Raw genomic sequence first — 16,010 nt, 5'->3', positions numbered from 1 at the left:
GCCCTCCAGCCCAAGGAACATCACCTCAATGCGGATGCCATCAATGCTGCATCCCAGGCGTCCCACTCCCACAGCTCCCTCTACTGGTGTCTCCTAAAATATGCTCCAATACACATCTCTGCCCAACAGGAACCCATAGGGGACCCATGATTAGATCCAATCATGCAAATACCCTATTATCGATATGTATGTCAATAAAGTTGTGACATATTATTTTTTAGAAAACAGCATCCGTCAACTCCTTGTCGCCACGCTGGTCACCTATTTGATACAGAAAAGAAGATACATATATATGTTAATCTCTGCATATGAGCAAATTCATCATTTATTTTATATACCCACTCATTTCATATACAGTTACGCACATCTCATTGTGTTTAAATTGGTAGTCCCTATGCTATCAGAGTCCTCTGATAGCATAGGGACTACCAATTTAAACACAATGAGATGTGCGTAGAGTAGAGGGAGCTGTGGGAGTGGGACGCCTGGGATGCAGCATTGATGGCATCCGCATTGAGGTGATGTTCCTTGGGCTGGAGGGCGGGCCAGACGCGGCTGTGGAGGATTTTCTCTGCCGTATCTCCGCACTTCCTATGCGCACGGAAGTGACGCGGATACGGCGGCGCCGCCGCCAACCGCGGGCTGATTGGTGAGAAGACTATGTCTTCACTTCCGGAGCGACCTGAAATGATGCGGTCGAGCGACCCCACCGCCGACCGCAATCACACACTCATAGACATCACCTGGATGGGTTTGAATGTTTGAGCGCCAAAACAACACAATAGAGGCGGTCCCCCCTGACATACTCCCTATATATAATCCGGCTATAACATGGAGCAGGTAGGCAGGCTGTCTGGCAATCTGAAGATGAAGGTAAGTAGGGCGAACTCTATATGGGTCTAAAGGACATGTACCATTGAAGCTGCACTATCTGCAGCACTGGTTGGGATACTGCAAGTATTTTGATTAATTCCTTGAATCATCTTTTTCAGGGCTAATTAGCCCAGGACCAATTGTCCCTATAAATGAAATATATGCACCCCCTTTCCTGCCTGGAGCACTCCATACATTAAGAAGAGGTAGGTGTACCTATGTGTGGCCCTCCTTTCTCCCTAATACAATAACTTTCCTTCTTCTGGAATAATTCTACAGCCTGAGAGTATAGCTATGTGGCAGAAGAATCTCCTTTTATGTTTTAAATACAGATCCCTCCCTCCAGGTCATTCACTGCCACCTCCCAGGGCTTCTAGACCGCGAACATTAGCATCTCTTGAATCGCAAAAAGAAGGGTGACTCCTGTCCTGTTTGAAGCCACTCCTGTGTAAACGTAGGTGGGTGCCAATATTTAACTCCATTACTGGACATTATTGTAAATACCGCCAGAATCTGTGGCATAGTTGTTCTTACTTTATCAAATCAATGGTAACCTCTTGGCCTCCCCTTCTTATATATGTGGTAATTCACCATTCTTTCCACCTTACAGATCCATCACACCTAATGGTGAATATACATATTTATATAAAATTGGAAAGACGCCAGGGAGAGGATTGTTGCCTTTCTAAATGCGACTTTCTGTTCAAGAGGTTACAGTAAGGGTAAACCTATAAGGTGGGTGGAAATGTTATATAAAGATGTCTAGATTTTTATGGATTTAGAATAGACACAGGCTTATGAGCCTATTGGTGCTTTGATTCACAGCCCTGCCATTGGTGATGCAGTTGGGACTCTAAAGTATTGGATCCAGTGCAACTAATTGTCTATGATATCTGTATAAGAATTCATATTGGAAATACGGAAGCAATATCTTCCAAACAGCATCTGTCATCACTACAACCTTGTCGCTTAGTATGAGTCACTACCAATAAGGGTCAGTACAAAACCGCAACCAAATGTAACTAAAATATGATAAATCCATGTATGATATACCTCGAAATGTATGACTGACTAATACTTACTTGATTATGCCTTTATGTTATTATAGAAACACCGGTCTGTTATGGTCTCTCAGGCCCTGAGGAAGCCTTGAGCGAAACGCGTTGGCTTGCTGGGGACCTATATTTGACCGAATCCAACTTGAGACCCATCTTCCATCCTACACAGGCGTTTGTGGTCATATCCCCCTTGGGGATTGTTTCTGTACTGCTAGTGACTTTATATGTTTTTACCAATACATGTTAGTCTGTCATTTCCAAGAATGCATGGTTGTCTATGCGTATTTTTATTCTATGTTTATCAATAAAATGTAATTTTGGTTTTACAAATATTGGTTTTGCTTCTCATCCTTCTGCTCCCACCGGCCTGTAAAGCCCCATCTTTTTCTTTCCTTAATTTTTGCTAGTTATACAGTATGTTCCATATATTTACTGACTTTTAAGAGTAGGTTACATTTAAATGACTTACAGTAATTTTTAATATGATGGAAAGAGTATTGATATCCTGTGATCATCCATACAAATAAAAAATAAAAAACAAGTACATTGCATAAACAAACATATTTTAAAAACTATACTTTCTATTGAAATTGCTATGGACTCTGTGACTAGCACCATTTTAATTGAGTAAAATCATATTTGAAGGCCATAAGGATAAATGGATTTTTAGTGAGGACAATTACAAGTTGTTGACATCATGTGATCTTCAGAAATGTTCAGCCCTTGATGATTTATAACAGAGAATTATATTTTGGGACTGCATATGGATCTGTGATGGTTTAAAGTGGTCGTAAACACTCTCATATACCAAGTGAAATGAATAGCCTCAAATGAAACACAGAGATTAAACAGATCCCCCTAGATAAATTGTAATTGTTTATCTGCAGTCTTCTCTTGTCTACAACCCGTTAAAAGAGCACAACTGTGAAAAAAATCCTTTTGCATCCTTGAGCAGTACAGAGAAGGGGGTGGAGAGCTGCAGTTACAGCTCTTATACACTGTGTGAGAGCTGATTGGGGGAAAAGGACACACCTCCTCCACATAGGAAGAGAAACAACGAAACATGCAGAGCTGTATGGGGTTGCACACATCTATTCCAAAAATGTATGAAAAAAAGACACAACAACAATTTTTTTTCCCCATAACATAACAACAATTTTAATTTATTTAGAGAAAACTTTGGTCACGGCATTTATTATTGGTTTACAGAACAAACTAAAACCAGACTTTTATATGCATAACAGCTCAGTTATCACAGTTCAAGCTGACTTTTTTTTATCAAATATAACAATATTGCTATTATTGTCCCCCTTTTTATTTAATTCAAAATGGTGACCCAAACACATATATAGTATATCATGTCGAGGACAAGGAAGGAAGGGAGGAGAGCTCTACCGCTTTCCACCTCCAGTGGCGAATGGCAAAAGACTGCTCCGGAGACCCTTTTTATAGCCCCCTGATGAGTTCCAGAACATTCCATATAGGTCTCAATGCTCCCTTTTTTGACAGTTATTTTTGACAGTCACAAGGCCCTCTGCACCCCCAGCGCGGGGAGACTTTAAACCTTTGATGCTGCAATCCCATATGTACAAGGCGGGCCTTGAAATCTGCTTTCCCCTTTTTCTCTATATTCTGAATAGACAAGCTGTGTGCTTATCTCCCTCCCGGTCACAAATTTTATCTCACGTGTAGGGAGAACTTCTCAGAAGTGACACATGCTGATAACAGAGGAACAACTGAGGTTTACAACCACTTTAAATATATTTGTCCTTTTTGCTCAATTACCTTTCCAGAAGAAATTAGGCAATCTTTGTTTATTAATATGTAGCCATAACCATTTTCTCCTCTTTTACAGGTGTGACTCAGGATACACAGGCCAATACTGTGATAAGACAGATTTCAACATTCTGTACGTGGTTCCAAGCAGACAAAAGCTCACTCATGTTCTTATAGCAGCCATCATCGGAGCTGTGCAGATTGCCATTATAGTTGCTATTGTCATGTGCATAACAAGGTATGTTATGAAAAGGGTGTTTTTCTGAAATATGCATGTCAAGATTTCTTACATAATGGCTAGAATGCATAATAGGACTAAATGCAATGCTAATGCAAAACATCCCCTGTTTATTTATACCATTGAGTACATTCATTACCATACATGGTAACAGACATAACAACACAAAACCTTGAATGAAATTATTTTGCATGCCAAGAAAATATCATCATGTCATGAAGTCACCCGCGCACATTCCTGCTGTACAGGGAGGCTTTCAGTGACTCCTTCTTAGGCCTTTAGGGATCTTAGCATGGACAACAAACACATTCTGAGGGCTCCAAAGTTGTGATTGGTGGTGCAAAAAGGTTGCTTATTCATCAAGTTCTTGAGTCCCGTATATACCTAAAAATTATATATTTTCTGTTAGGCTATGCCAATATCATTTATGCATCTTTATATAACAAAGCAGCAATCACAAGATGCATAACATTCTGAGGCTTCTACATTTGTGATTGGTGGTGCAAAAAAAGATTGCAGAGTTTTCAAGTATTTGGGTCCCATATATAGCTAAAAATATATTGTATACTTTTTCTTTGGCTTTGCTAAAATAATTTTATGTTGGTATACGAAATCCATTTGGGTTAGTAAAATCACACAAGATGGGTATACTATTCAATTGTACATGGCAAAGAAGCAAACACAGGCTGCATCATAGCAAATGAGGACAGTTTAAAGCAGCTGTTCCCAGAGATTAACTGCTCAGCAACATGTGTAAGCTTGTACACATACGTTAGCCACTTCAGTAGCTAAAATCATACACTGTTCAAAATCAGCTCCATAGCTGACATGCAGCCTTTAGAGATTACTCATGCGGATATATTACTCATCACCTAGCTTAAACTAACCATAGATCTAAAGTGGAAAAGAGGTTTGCCTAATTTGGATTCATTACATGTAGACACAGTGCTAGGCTCCAACTGACAATTTATCAAGCGATGCTCTTTTATTTCTATATTGACCTATATTGTTCAGCAGAATGTGTAAACACAGTGCTTTTCTATTATTTATTCATTTCACTCACTTATGTGACCTTACATTAAAGCAGTCCTTAGGCCACCCCTTGCTGCCTCCTACCATTTCCCTATTAGTTACAGAGTGTGTATTGAAAATTGTAAACTGGTAGCTGGAAACAAATTCAGATACCTAAAGTTCCTTGCTCTATCAGGTGACATTTTTAGAGCACGCTGGGAGTAAAGCTGGATACACACTATACAATTTTCTTTAGATTTTTTCCTTTAGATTTACCAAAACCATATAATATGAGGTCCAACCCAAACACTTTTAATTGTATGCAATCAGGCAGGCCCTTGCACTACATAGTTGAAGGTAAATCTAAAGGAAATCTAACAACAAAAGTTGTATGGTGTGTACAACTTAAGCCCCGTACACACGATCAGATTATCGAACGATCTGTCGTCCGTTTTTTGTGGCATGCTAGTCTGATGTGGAAAGTGAAGAGGTTATTTTCATACGAATTTTCCCCTACGACAGAATTCTACTTCAGAAGTCATGTGTTGGATTGCTTTGTATGTGTTCTTTCGTCTCTGAGCATGCCTAGTCTTGCTCTTAAGATTTTTTTCCGTCGAAATCTGTACTAATGAGACGAAAATTGGACGTTGTATAACGGACGACAAAAATTATATAGCCTGCACATCAGGATTTTGTCAGCCGAAAAGTCGGAGTCGGCTGTCGAAAACACCATACTAACAATCCGAAAATCGGCAGATCGGTCGTCGGACGACTTTTCCCTACAGATTTTCTTATCGTGTGTACGGGCCTTTAAGCAGATCTTTGCAGTCAAGCTTGGCCCACCCTAAAGCCTCGTACACACGCTACGAATTTCCGCCGACCGGTCGTCCGTCTTTTGTCCAGAGTGCGTGTCCGTTGGTTGGAATGTGCTCTAAACTGCACACAAATTTTCCCGTACGACAGAATTCTACTTCAGAAGTGATGTCATGTGTTGGATTGCTTTCTATGTGTTCTTTCTCTCTGAGCATGCCTAGTCTTGCTCTTAAGATTTTTCCCCATCGAAATATGTACTAATGAGACGAAAATCGGACGTGTGTTGACGGAGGACAAAAATTTTATAGCCTGCACATCAGGATTTTGTCAGCCGAAAAGTCGGAGTCGGCTGTCGAAAACACCATACTAACAATCCGAAAATCGTCAGATCGGTCGTCGGACGAATTTTCCCTACAGATTTTCTTAACGTGTGTACGGGCCTTTAAACAGATCTTTGCAGTCAAACTTGGCCCACCCTAAAGCCTCGTACACACGCTACGAATTTCCGCCGACCAGTCGTCCGTCTTTTGTCCAGAGTGCGTGTCAGTTGGTTGGAATGTGCCTAGACTGCACACAAATTTTCCCGTACTACAGAATTCTACTTCAGAAGTGATGTCATGTGTTGGATTGCTTTCTATGTGTTCTTTCTCTCTGAGCATGCCTAGTCTTGCTCATAAAATTTTTCCCCGTCGAAATCTGTACTAATGAGACGAAAATCGGACGTGTGTTGACGGAGGACAAAAATTTTATAGCCTGCACACCAGGATTTTGTCAGCTGAAAAGTGTGAGTCGGCTGTCGAAAGCACCATACTAACAATCCGAAAATCGGCAGATCGGTCGTCGGACGAATTTTCCCTTCCGAATTTCTTATCGTGTGTACGGGGCTTAAAGCCTTGCCTTATAAACCTGCAGGGAGTCTCAGGTAGCAGACCCAAGCTAGACTTTAGGAACTGAACTTTGCATGTTAGAACTGCAGCAGATTCAAGGTTCACTGGAAAAGTAATCTTGAAGTGTCTGCATTTGACTCCAGATATCACCCCTATACTTTCAAACCAATTTCCAGTTTGCTATAGCTAATCAGCATTTTCTACTGTCAGAGGAAGAGGCAATACAGATATTTCATTTGTATCTTACGCAGCAGGGTTAAAAGAGACCTGCAATATATCCTCCTGTTCTTGGGTTATGCCTTCTGTGTGGCAAGCATGGAAGAACAATTTACTAATTAGCTGTGCACAAGCATATTATCCCTTAGCAATGCTAATTTAATTTGTCTACATTAACCCATTTGTGGCTGCAATACAAGTTTATAGGTCAAAATGTAAAACGTTCCATGCCACGAGAATGCTAATTAACCTCACAGCAGAGAGTTTGAAACATGCAACTGTGTGTGTTCCTAGTTCTCAGACCCGCTGTCAAACAGAAAAAATTGTTAGAAATATTGTAAAGCTAACTGACGGCTGCTAAACTTGGTCTTGGCATTTAAGCTTAAAAATGCTGGTCACACAAAGCTTAAACTACTAAAAATAAACCTCAGATTGGTCATGATGACGGAGTTATTGCACCTGCTTTTTTATTGCATTGTGGACCCCCTGATTGAAAAATTCTATGAAACAATTTTGTATTCTACATGACAGCCGATTCTTTCTGTAATGATTTTTTTTTTTGAAGCTTAAAGAGAGAAAACGTATTGGTTACTTTGGAGAACACAAATGGTTCTTTTGTCAGACATTTGATTGTGAAGTCCATTGTTACTGGAAAAGACCTATTAGCAGATCTGACCATGAATGCAATATCATGGTATATAAATACAGTACTGTGAAAAAGTTTGGCAGATGTGAAGAAATGCTGTAAAATAAGAATGCTTTAAAAAAACATACTTTAATTGTTTATTTTTATCAATTTACAAAATACAAAGTGAAACAAACAGAAGAAAAATCTTAATCAAATCAATATTTTGAGTGACTACCCTTTGGCTTTCAACCAGTTTTTCGGTTCTTACACTTGCACACCTTTAGGCCCTGTTCACATCTGAGCGTATTTCAGCTCCTAAAACGCTCATCTCTGAAGTCTCAAACAACAAGCAGAATCCCATTCATTTCAATGGCACCTGTTCACATCTGAGCTTTTTGTCTCCAGAAGAAAAAACGCCTGAAGCTCAAAAAAGTACGTGAGCTTCTTTTTTGACTGATTACAAGTGTTTTTGTTAGATGTCAATGCCTTCCTCCAAACACCTGCAAAAAACGCCTGAAAAAAGTCAGAAAAAAACGCCTGTGAAAAGCCCAAAAAAATGCCTGAAAACAATGCGCTCAGGTGTGAATGGAGCCTTAGGAATGTTGTCAGATTGGAGTAAGGTGCATAATTAACCAATTATTCCAAGCAGGAGCGAATGTTCATCAATTTCATACGTAGGTTGAAAAACACAGCCATTAACGACAACAGAAACCGCTCTGTAGAAGGCCTAAAGCAGAACTATAGGCAACTCTTTTTTTTTTTTCATTTGGTTAGGCTTCTTTCACACACGTGGTGCGCCTGATGGAGTCCATTCTGCTCAGCGGGGGATCGATCCGCCGATCCCCGCTGAGCAGGCAGATGACAGCTCCGTCTCTGCTCTGTGTGCTGAGATGGAGCTGTCAGATCCCCGCTCTCCTCTATGGGAAGATCAAATGAGAATGGACCGCCTGTCCGTTCTCATCCGATCCTATGCGATCCAATCCTTCAGACAGATGGAAAATAGGGTTTCCATCCGTCCGGATTTCACAGACAGGATTCGGATAGCAGCGGATGTCTCCGCTGACACCCGCTGCTCTAAAGGGCTGCATGGAGCATCTGATCCGCTTGAAAAAACTGACAGGTAGATCGGATCGGAAAGCACATGTGAAAGGGGACTTAGAGTAAGGGAGGGTTATAACCCCTTTTTTTTTTTTTTTTGCTATACGTGTCCCATTCCGGAGATTTTACTTCACTTCCTATCCCGTAGCCAAACTGGAAGTGAGAGAAAATCTACAAATTAGGGGAATTCCTTGGGGACCCCCAGGTCACCAGAACTAGTGTTTCCATTGGAAGATTTCCCCTATTAATTTTCTGGGAACAACCCATAATTTGGGATTTTCTTTTACTTTCACTTTCAATAATGGTAAACAAAACAAATAGGATGAATCTCCCTAATGGGGTCACAGACAGCAATAGAAACTGACAAGCATTCTAATTCACCTCCACTCTATCCAAAACTAAAAAAAATAAGCTTTGCCTTTAGTTATACTTTAAAACTGCACGAAGAACAGCCAAACTCTGCTACTAAGGTGAGGTTATGGAAGACAATTTCATGTCACAGGCCATACACCATGGTAAGACACAGCAACAATATAGGCTTACCACATCAGCAAGATCTCTCAAGGGCAAAGATTTTAAAGCAGACTGGAGTTTCAAGATGTGCTATTCAAGCTCTTTTGAAGAAGCTCAAGAAACGTGAAAAGTTGCGGACCATAGATGCAGTGGTCAGCCAAGGAAACTTAATGCAGAAGATGAAAGACACATCATGCTTGCTTCCCTTTGACATCGGAAGATGTCCAGCAGTGCCATCAGCACAGAACTGATGGAAACTAATGGGATCCAGGTACACCCATCTACAGTGCATCCGGAAAGTATTCACATCGCTTCACTTTTTCCACATTTTATGTTTTGTTACAGCCTTATTCCAAAATGGATTAAATATATTATTTTCCTCAAAATTCTACAAACAATACCCCATAATGACAATGTGAAAGGCTTTCTTTTTAAATCTTTGAAAATGTATTAAAAATGAAAAACAAAAAATATTACACATACTTAAGTATTCACAGCCTTTGCTCAATACTTTGTGGAAGCACCTTAGGCACCAATTACAGCCTCAAGTCTTTTTGAGTACGATGCTACAAGCTTGGCATACTTATTTTTGGGCAGTTTCTCCCATTCTTCTTTGCAGGACCTCTCAAGCTCCATCAGGTTGGATGGGGAGCATCCATCCCGTAGCCACGCCTTTGTTATCGTGGCTGTGTGTTTAGGGTCGTTGTCCTGTTGGAAGATGAACCTTCGCCCCAGAGCACTCTGAAGCAGGTTTTCATCAAGGATGTCTCTGTACATTGCTGCATTCATCTTTCCCTCAATTATAAATAGTCTCTCAGTTGATGCTGCTGAAAAAAATCCCCACAGCATGATGCTGCCACCACCATGCTTCACTGTAGAGATGACATTGGCTAGGTGATGAGCAGTGCCTGGTTTCCTCCAGACATGAGGCTTGTTATTAAGGCCAACGAGTTCAATCTTTGTTTCATCAGACCAGAGAATTTTGTGTCTCATGGTCTGAGAGTCCTTCAGATGCCTTTTGGCAAACTCTAGGTGTGCCTTTTACTGAGTGGCTTCCATCTGGTCACTCTACCATACAGGCCTGATTGGTGGAGTGCTGCAGAGATGCTTGTTCTTCTGGAAGGTTCTCCTCTCCACACAGAGAAACGCTGGAGCTTTGTCAGAGTGACCATCGGTTCTTGGTCACCTCCCTGACTAAGGCCCTTCTCCCCTGATCACTCAGTTTGGCCGGGCAGTCCACTCTAGGAAGAGTCCTGGTGGTTCCAAACATCTTCTGTTTACGGATGATGGAGGCCACTGGACCTCCAATGCTGCAGAAATGTTTCTGTACCCTTCCCCAAATCTTTGCCATGATACAATCCTGTCTCAGGGGTCTACAGACAATTCCTTGGACTTCATGGCTTGGTTTCTGCTCTGCCATGCACTGTTAACTGTGGGACCTTATAAAGACAGATGTATGCCTTTCCATATCATGTCCAATCAACTGAATTTACCACAGGTGGAATCCTATCAAGTTGTAGAAACATCAAACATCTCAAGGATCATCAGTGAAAACAGGATGCACCTGAGCTCAATTTTGAGTGTCATGGCAAAGGCTGTGAATACTTATGTACGTGTGATTTTTTTTGTTCTGTTTTTTTTTTTGTACAAACAATACCCCATAATGACAATGTGAAAAAAGTTTGTTTGAAATCTTTGCTAAAAAAAAAAAAAAAACAGAACAAAAAAAATTTTGAGGAAAATAATGAAATTAATCCATTTTGGAATAAGGCTGGGGCATAACAAAATATGGAAAAAGTGAACGCTGTGAAAACTTTCCGGATGTACTGTATTGTCCAGAGAAGTCTTCATGGAAGAATTACAGCCAAAAAGCTATACCTCCATGTGGAAATAAGGCTAAGTGACTCAACTATGCACAAAAACATAGGAACTGGGATGCAGAAAAATGGCAGCAGGTGCTCTGGATTGATGAGTCAAAATTTTAAATATTTAGCTGTAGCAGGAGGTAGTTTGTTTGCCGAAGGGCTAGAGAGCAGCACAAGAATGAGTGTGCAGATTACAGTAAAGCATAGTGGAGATTCCATGCAGGTTTGGGGCTGCATTTCTGACAATAGAGTTGGATGTTTGGTCAGGGTCAGTGGTGTCATTCATGCCAAGAAATATAGGCAGATAATTATTCATCATTCTGTACCATCAGGGAGGCGAACGATTGCCCCCAAATTTATTCTAAAGAAGGACATTGACTCCAAACATACAGCCAAAGTGATTAAGCACTGCCTTCAATATAAAGAAGAACAAGGATTCTTGGAAGTGATAGTTTGGCCCCCACAGAGCCCTGATCTCAACATCATTGAGTCTGTCTGGGATTGAATGAAGAGACAGAAGGATTTGAGGCAGCCTGCATCCACAGAAGATCTGTGCTTAGTTCTCCAAGATGTTTGGAACAACCTACATATTTAGTCCCTTCAAAGACTGTGTGAAGGTGTACCTAAAAGAATTGATGCTGTTTTGAAGGCAAAGGGTGGTCACGCCAAATATTAATTTGATTTGGATTTCTTTTCTGTTCATTTACTTTCCATTTTGTTAATTGATAAACACAAACTATTAACACTTTTGTTTCTAACAGCATTCTTAATTTACAGCATTTGTTCACACCTGTCTAAGCCGTATGCACACTAGACGTTATAAAAATGGCAGTAGTGTAAGCTGTAGAAAGCTGTAGCTGTGGAATGAGTTTTGCAGCGTTTTTCAGCATTTTTTAGCTTTTTTTATAAACAAAACTATACTCCCACAAAAGCTTATGGCTCACAAACTCTGATAAATGCCGAATAGCTGCATTTTTCAGTGTTTTTAAGCTTTTACCAGAGTTAGAGCATTTGTACAGCTGAAAAACTCCACTTAAAACCCACTACTTGTGGGTTTTTTCCAGCCAGAATATGCCCCTCCCAAAAAACGCTGATAACAGCCTATGTGTGCATGGACACATAGGATAACATACTGGGGAGTTTACTGGCTGCAGAAAAAAACACCTGATACCAAAAACAACAGCTGTAAAAATGTCCAGTGTGCATGAGGCCTAAAACATTTGCACAGTAATGTATGCCTGTACTGTAGAATCCACTGTGGACTGAAATACCTTAACATATACCTATAAGTCCACACAGGTATTAGTGTTGTCCTGTCAAGCAGGTTCAATTTGTTGACATGAAAAACTTTAAAATGTATGTACAGCAGAACCTTTTTTCTTTTGTTTTGGATAGAATGAAACAAGAACCCTTTTTTATACTTCTATCCGTTAGAGCAGGCTTTCTCAACCAAGGTTCCTCCTGAGGTTGCTAGGGGTTCCTTGAGCAATGGGCAATTTCTGCCTCTCAGATAAGTTTCCAATGACACCATTGTTCCTTTTAGCTATCTGTAAGGGGGTAATTCTTCCCAATGATGACAAGTGTAAAGCCTCGTACACACACACCGATTGTTGGCCGTGAATTTTCGGCCAACGGCCGATTGTCGGCTTGTTAGAATGATGCTTCCGACAACCAACTGCGACTTTTCGGCCGAACAAAATCTGGTGTGCAGGCTATAAAATTTTTGTTGGCCGTCAACAGAACGGCCGATTGTTCGTCAGTCAGTACAGATTTCGGCAGACAAAAATGTAATGATCAAGACTGGGCATGCTCAGAGAAGAAAAAACACACGAAAAGTAAACCAGAACATGACATCACTTCTGCAGTTGGTTGTTGTTGGCCGACAAAATTCGTGTGCAGTCTAGAGCACATTTCAACCAACACAACAACACTGGACAAAAGACAGCCGATCGGTCGGCCAACAATCGGTGCGTGTGTACGAGGCTTTAGGAGCATTCTTCCCACTGACTGTCACACTAATGTGTCATGAGTTGTAGATTTTTAATGTTTAGCAGGGGTTCCCCGAGAGCAGAAATTTATTTCAAGGGTTCCTTTGTGTTGAAAAGGTTGAGAAAGGTTGCATTAGACAGTTTTATCCTCCCATCCTGTCCTACTGACTATATTTTATAAGACCGGACGTGAGGGGAAACTCTCCAACAGCAATACAGATTAAAAAAAAAAAAGAGTAGGGGTAAGGGAAAAAAAATATAAGATATTTTTATTTTTGTCAATGTCCATGTTGTAGATTTTCCAACCCCTCCTGTCAGCAGGACAGGAATGAGGGTAAAATGTCTCCAATGGAGCCCTGAGTAAAAACCAAAGATTTTTTTTAACCCTATCCCACTGTATCCAAAACTAAAATGTTTTAAAATTCTTGTAATAGGAGACCAAAACAAAGTAGGTTCAATGAATGGCTGTGTATTAAAGCCTCCACTTTGTGGGGCTGCTAGCTGAAATTTGCTAGTACAAGAGAATGCTTTCACAAAATTAAAGTGTACCATTTACTTGCAGGAAATGTCCGAAAAACAACAGAGGACGTCGACAGAAGCAAAACCTTGGTCACTTCACGTCAGATGCTTCATCCCGGATGGTGTAGCCTCAGTGTTTTTTTCTTGTTTATTTTTTATACTTACATTGACCATGTGATGTACATTTTTATTATATCTTTTTTTAAAGAATGGAAATATTTATTTCAGAGGCCTTATTTTTTGACATTTTATAGTTTAGCCTTGTTGTTTGTCTGTTGTATTTGCAAAGCATCAGCGCTGGCAGCAATGGACGGATATAGCTTTTTGTTTTTGGTTTTTTTTTGTTTTTGGTTTTTTTTTTAAATATTTCTTTTCTTGAAAATGCAGTCCTCCATTTCTGTGTATTTGCTTTCGCATGGTTGTAAATTAGTCATTTGACACTTCAAGTGTCCCAATTGTGAGATCGTTGGGGTCCAGCCACACAATTTGGAAAGGTTAGTTAACTGAGGGCAGTTCAATGTTTATAACTTTTTTGATGTTCATACAGTTTGTAAAAATAACTTTAGCTGCCAAACTGTTTTGACCAGGCATTTCATTTGAAGCCTGGTTCTGAAAATGCAGTTTGTTTACCAGTATGACATAGACTGTATTATGAATCTGCCTAGTTGAAACTAACAAAATGGTGGATGCAATGTTCACTGTATCCCCACAATTGGTTGCTCCTATGGAACACAGGCTCAGGCCTTTTTGAGGTTGAAGATATGAAAGTAACATCAAAAATGTAATAAACACCCAAGGCATGAGCTAAAGGTAACAATGTTTACAGTCTTTTTTTTAACCAAACTTCGTAGAATACACTGTGTTGAATAGGTATTTTAATGTTTTATAGAGCTTAGTTATGCTTTTACTTTACTTTTTTTTTTTTTTTTAACACTGGCTATCGCATGATATGTGAATTGTATTCTGTGAGTAGTTGTAAAATGTTGAATATGTTCTATGGTTTCTAATCCTAATATTTATAAGCTATTTGGCCTGTTCATCCAGGGCTGAGGAATGCAGTTGGTACATTGTTCTGTGGTGTCAATAACTGTAACTGTTTTGTATATCTTTTATTTATTTTTTAGTTGATTGTGTCTGTGACTATCTGTATTTTATACACAACTGACAATGAGGAAAAAAAAAAAAAAAAAATTCAATTGGGCACCAAAAAGACACCACACAAAATACCAATTGCTCCTGTGCCACATTGGACCCTTGAGGAAAACAAAACTTGCTCCTTTTTTAATACAAATGTAATATATAATAATTTGGGAAGATATTGCTTCCTTAGCTCTGATATATAATGGATCTCACAACACTTTTGTTACATTTAGATAAATGTTAAATTTAATGTAAAATAAAACTTGAAACTGTTGATCAGCATACTTATGTTTATTTGGACACCATTACAAAATTAAAAGGCTGCTTTAATAAACGTTAGACTCTCTTTTTAATGATGCAAATTTAAATAATGTTTAATTAAATGTATTGTGTAAGTTCACTTATTGGTTTTGGGTTGATCAGGGAAGCGTTAGAAACCCTGATGGGTTTTTACTATCTGTGGCTCTGTTTAAGGAATTTTTCCCTTGCTTGCTGTCCTGGTGGAAGCAGTTTACTCAGACATGAACAGAGACAATTACCAACAGCAATACAGACAAAAATAGGTAGAGCAGAGGAAAAGCTAAAACCCCTGTCATTTTTTATTCTGTCTGTGCCCTAATGCATATTTTTTTCTCAGTTCCTTTCTGGTGAAAACCATTGTAGCTGTGATGACAATGAGGCTTGGTTCACACTGCCGCGACATAGGATCCTACAAGTTGCGTGACATGTAAAAACTCATTTAGTCATTGAGAGTTGTCCAAATTAGCACTATAGAAGTCGCTCTGACTTTAGAAAAGGTACCTGTACTACTTTAACCACTTAAGCCCCGGACGATTTTACCCCCTTCCTGACCAGGGGGTTTTTTGCGATTTTTTACTGCGTGACTTTGACGGACAATTGCGCGGTCGTGCGACGCTGTACCTAAACGAATTTCACGTCCTTTTTTTCCCACAAACAGAGCTTTCTTTTGGTGGTATTTGATCACCTGTGCGATTTTTTGATCATGCGCTATAAACAAAAAAAGAGCGTAATTTTTGCAAAAATAACAATATTTTTCACTTTTTTTTATATGAAATTCCCCCCAAAAAAAATGTAAAAATCAAAATTTTTTAACATTTTCGGCCAAATTGTTTTACGCTACATATGTTTGGTAAAAAAATCGCAAAAAGCGTATTTTGATTGGTTTGCGCAAAAGTTATCGCGTTTACTAACAAAGGGAAAGATTTTTGTCATTTTTGGTGCTTTTTTTTAACGAGTAATGGCGGCGATCTGCGATTTTTTTGCGGTACTGCGACATTGCGGCGGACAGATCGGACCCTTGACTGACATTTTTGACACTTTTGGGGGTACCAGTGACATTTCTGCAGTAATCAGTGCTATATATATG

At 39.7% G+C, this 16,010-nt stretch overlaps 1 protein-coding gene across 1 annotated transcript in view; it reads left to right on the top strand.

Moving 5' to 3' along the window:
• The window catches only part of TMEFF1 (transmembrane protein with EGF like and two follistatin like domains 1), a 311,438-nt gene extending 296,481 nt beyond the window's left edge, over positions 1–14,957 (top strand). The window contains exons 9-10 of the mRNA XM_082258289.1: positions 3,787–3,945; positions 13,527–14,957. Of these exons, the coding sequence (XP_082114415.1) occupies positions 3,787–3,945; positions 13,527–13,611 (244 nt within the window). The 3' untranslated portion in view covers positions 13,612–14,957. The remainder of the gene's footprint in view (positions 1–3,786; positions 3,946–13,526) is intronic.
• Positions 14,958–16,010: the final 1,053 nt, after the last annotated feature.

Source organism: Pelophylax lessonae, assembly GCF_965119305.1.
Source record: "Pelophylax lessonae genome assembly, chromosome: 5".
NCBI lineage: Eukaryota > Metazoa > Chordata > Amphibia > Anura > Ranidae > Pelophylax > Pelophylax lessonae.
This window is presented reverse-complemented; position numbering and strand designations above follow the sequence as displayed.